Source organism: Hydra vulgaris, chromosome 13, assembly GCF_038396675.1.
Source record: "Hydra vulgaris chromosome 13, alternate assembly HydraT2T_AEP".
NCBI lineage: Eukaryota > Metazoa > Cnidaria > Hydrozoa > Anthoathecata > Hydridae > Hydra > Hydra vulgaris.
Genome location: NC_088932.1, coordinates 57,190,071 through 57,192,589, shown reverse-complemented (window position 1 = coordinate 57,192,589; position 2,519 = coordinate 57,190,071). Strand labels below are relative to the sequence as shown.

General features: G+C 27.5%; 1 protein-coding gene across 1 annotated transcript; it reads right to left on the bottom strand.

The window, feature by feature from the left end:
- Window positions 1-233: 233 nt before the first annotated feature.
- On the bottom strand, window positions 234-2,078 carry LOC136090041 (uncharacterized). The gene has a single exon (XM_065816145.1). The coding sequence runs from the start codon at window positions 2,076-2,078 to the stop codon at window positions 234-236; it is 1,845 nt and encodes a 614-aa protein (XP_065672217.1).
- Window positions 2,079-2,519: the final 441 nt, after the last annotated feature.

The following is a 2,519-nucleotide window of genomic DNA, read 5'->3' as shown; positions in this document are numbered from 1 at the left end:
TGATTGGCACGAAATCCATACTGATGGGTGTAAAAACATTTAAATTTTTCAAGAAAAGCATAAAGCCTAATATGCATTGCCTTCTCAAATAGTTTACCTATATTAGAAAGCAAGGAGATGGGTCGATAATTTGTGAAATCTAGTAAAGAGCCTTTTTTAAATATTGGAATAACTTTGGCAACTTTAAAAATATCTGGGAAAATACCACTTTTAAATGAGTTATTTATAACAGTTCAGAGAGGCTTTGAAATAATGTGTGGGACTAGTTTAAGGAGGAATGTAGGTACGCTATTAGGATCAAGACTTTTTTCAGTTTTGAGCTTGTTTGTAATAAGACCAGATATTTCATTTTCAGTAACAGGATTAATAAAAAACGATTTAGCATTTGGAATGTTAAGAAAGTCACTAAATACGCGTTTTGGGGGTATGGCTTTGCTAAGTAGTTTGTTATGTATAGTGCTAAAAAAATTGTTAAATATATTAGATACGGCAGTGTGATCAGTGATAAGATTTTCGTTCAATTTAAGTTTAAAAGATGTATTGTGTGTAGAAGGTCTAATATTAATGATTTCTTTTATTCCCTTCCAGGTGTTTTTAACACTATTCAGATTATTATTAATATACGTAATATAGTATGTTTTTTTGCTAAATTTTAATAAATTGGAAATTTTGTTTCTATAAAATTTAAATTTTGTAAATAATTCATTTTTCTTATAAATATTTTTTGATTTTATAAACTTTTTATAAAGTTTGTTTTTAACTGAGATAGATTTAAGTATTCCATATGTTATCCAAGGTTTTGATTTTTGTTTAATTTGTTGGTTGGTTAGTATTTTGTAAGGAGCATGTCGGTCTAAGATTTCATCAAATGTTTTTAAAATAAAAACCATAGACTTATTAACATCATCATCTTTTTTAATAGAGAGTTCCCAATTGATATTAGAAATTTCTTCAATAAATAAACTTTTATTAAATTTTTTGAAGCATTGTCTGTAAGTTTTTACTTTTTTGGGGTGTTTGGGTATGCCAGGAATGCAAATAAATTGTGCCATGTGGTCTGAAATTGAAATCGTAAGGTTACCTGAGTATTGATCAGTTGAATGAAAGTTTGTGAATATGTTGTCAATCAGCGTTTTAGATGTAGCCGTTATGCGTGATGGTAAAATTATAGAAGGGCTTAGTGAGTAAGAAGTTAAAGAATCAAGATATCTAGAAACAGGGTTAGATTCATTGTGACTTAATAGATCCATATTAAAATCACCCATTAAAAAGATCTTTTTTTTTTCGTTACTTAGCTTTTCAAGTAGAGGAGTTAAGTGGGAAGAAGTAAACTCATGTTGATTCATTGAGGGATGACGATAAAAGCAGCGAATTATTATGTTTGATTCACAAGGTTTTTCGATTTCAACAAAAATAGACTCTAAATATTTAGATGAGTAAATCATAAGATCATTGCGAACTACGTAGTTTAAATTTGAGCGTAAGTATAAAAGTGCTCCTCCTTTTTTAGCCTCAGTAGGACAATGCTCAATATTAAACCCGTTTATGTATATATCAGTTATATTTGTATCGTTTATATATAAATTAGATTCTGTAATACCTATTGCTAAGGGAAAATTATTAAGAGAGCTGATAAGACTACAGAGTTCGTCAATGTGGAATGGTAGAGAAGCGATGTTAAGATGAATATATAGTTCCGAATTGGGGAGCATAGTTTTATTGAGATCAATAACGTCATAGTATTTGCAATTAACAGAACTGGGAAATTTATTTAGATCTTTAAAGATCTTTTTATGATTACTTGGAGTCTCAAAAGAGTTTAATGGACTAGTAGGTATATTCTTACATAATAATGTTGATTTAAGCTCAAAGTTGGAAATCGAGCTGAACGCCATACTCTTAGATAAACAACTATGACAATAAAAATCTGACGAGTCATTTGAAAGAAGATTATAAGAGTACGCATTAATATGAGTACACTTTGCATGGACCCATGAGTTACACAGATCACATTGGATGGCTCTTTGATTATCAGTTATATTTTTATGACAAGTATTGCAGAGAGATTTGAATGCCATAATCTTTAGAAAAAATATTTTTATGTATATGCAGTATTAACTAATTAAAGTGACTAAAGTTTAAAATAGAGGTTTGAAAAATAAATGCAAAGTAAAAGACTAAATTTAATAATTTAAAACTTGGGTAACCGTTAGCGTGAGTAATCGAAAATAATTTTTAAAACAATACAAAAAAATAAGAACAATTATAGAAAAAAGATTCACATTAAAGGTAATTAAAAGCTAACTTTTATAAAATTAAACAATCAAAATAAATTAAAATTAGACAAACCACGAACTAATGTTAAAAGTAACTATGACAACAATAAATATCGAATTTAAAAAAACTAATACTATAATAATATCTAGTATATTAATAATATAAACTAATAATAATATAACTACTGTTAACTGTTATTAATAATAATATTATCAACAAAGATACTAGAACAATAACAAATA

Excerpts from the sequence above, each read along its gene's own strand:
- LOC136090041 (XM_065816145.1), bottom strand. The coding sequence starts at position 2,078 with ATGGCATTCAAATCTCTCTGCAATACTTGTCATAAAAATATAACTGAT.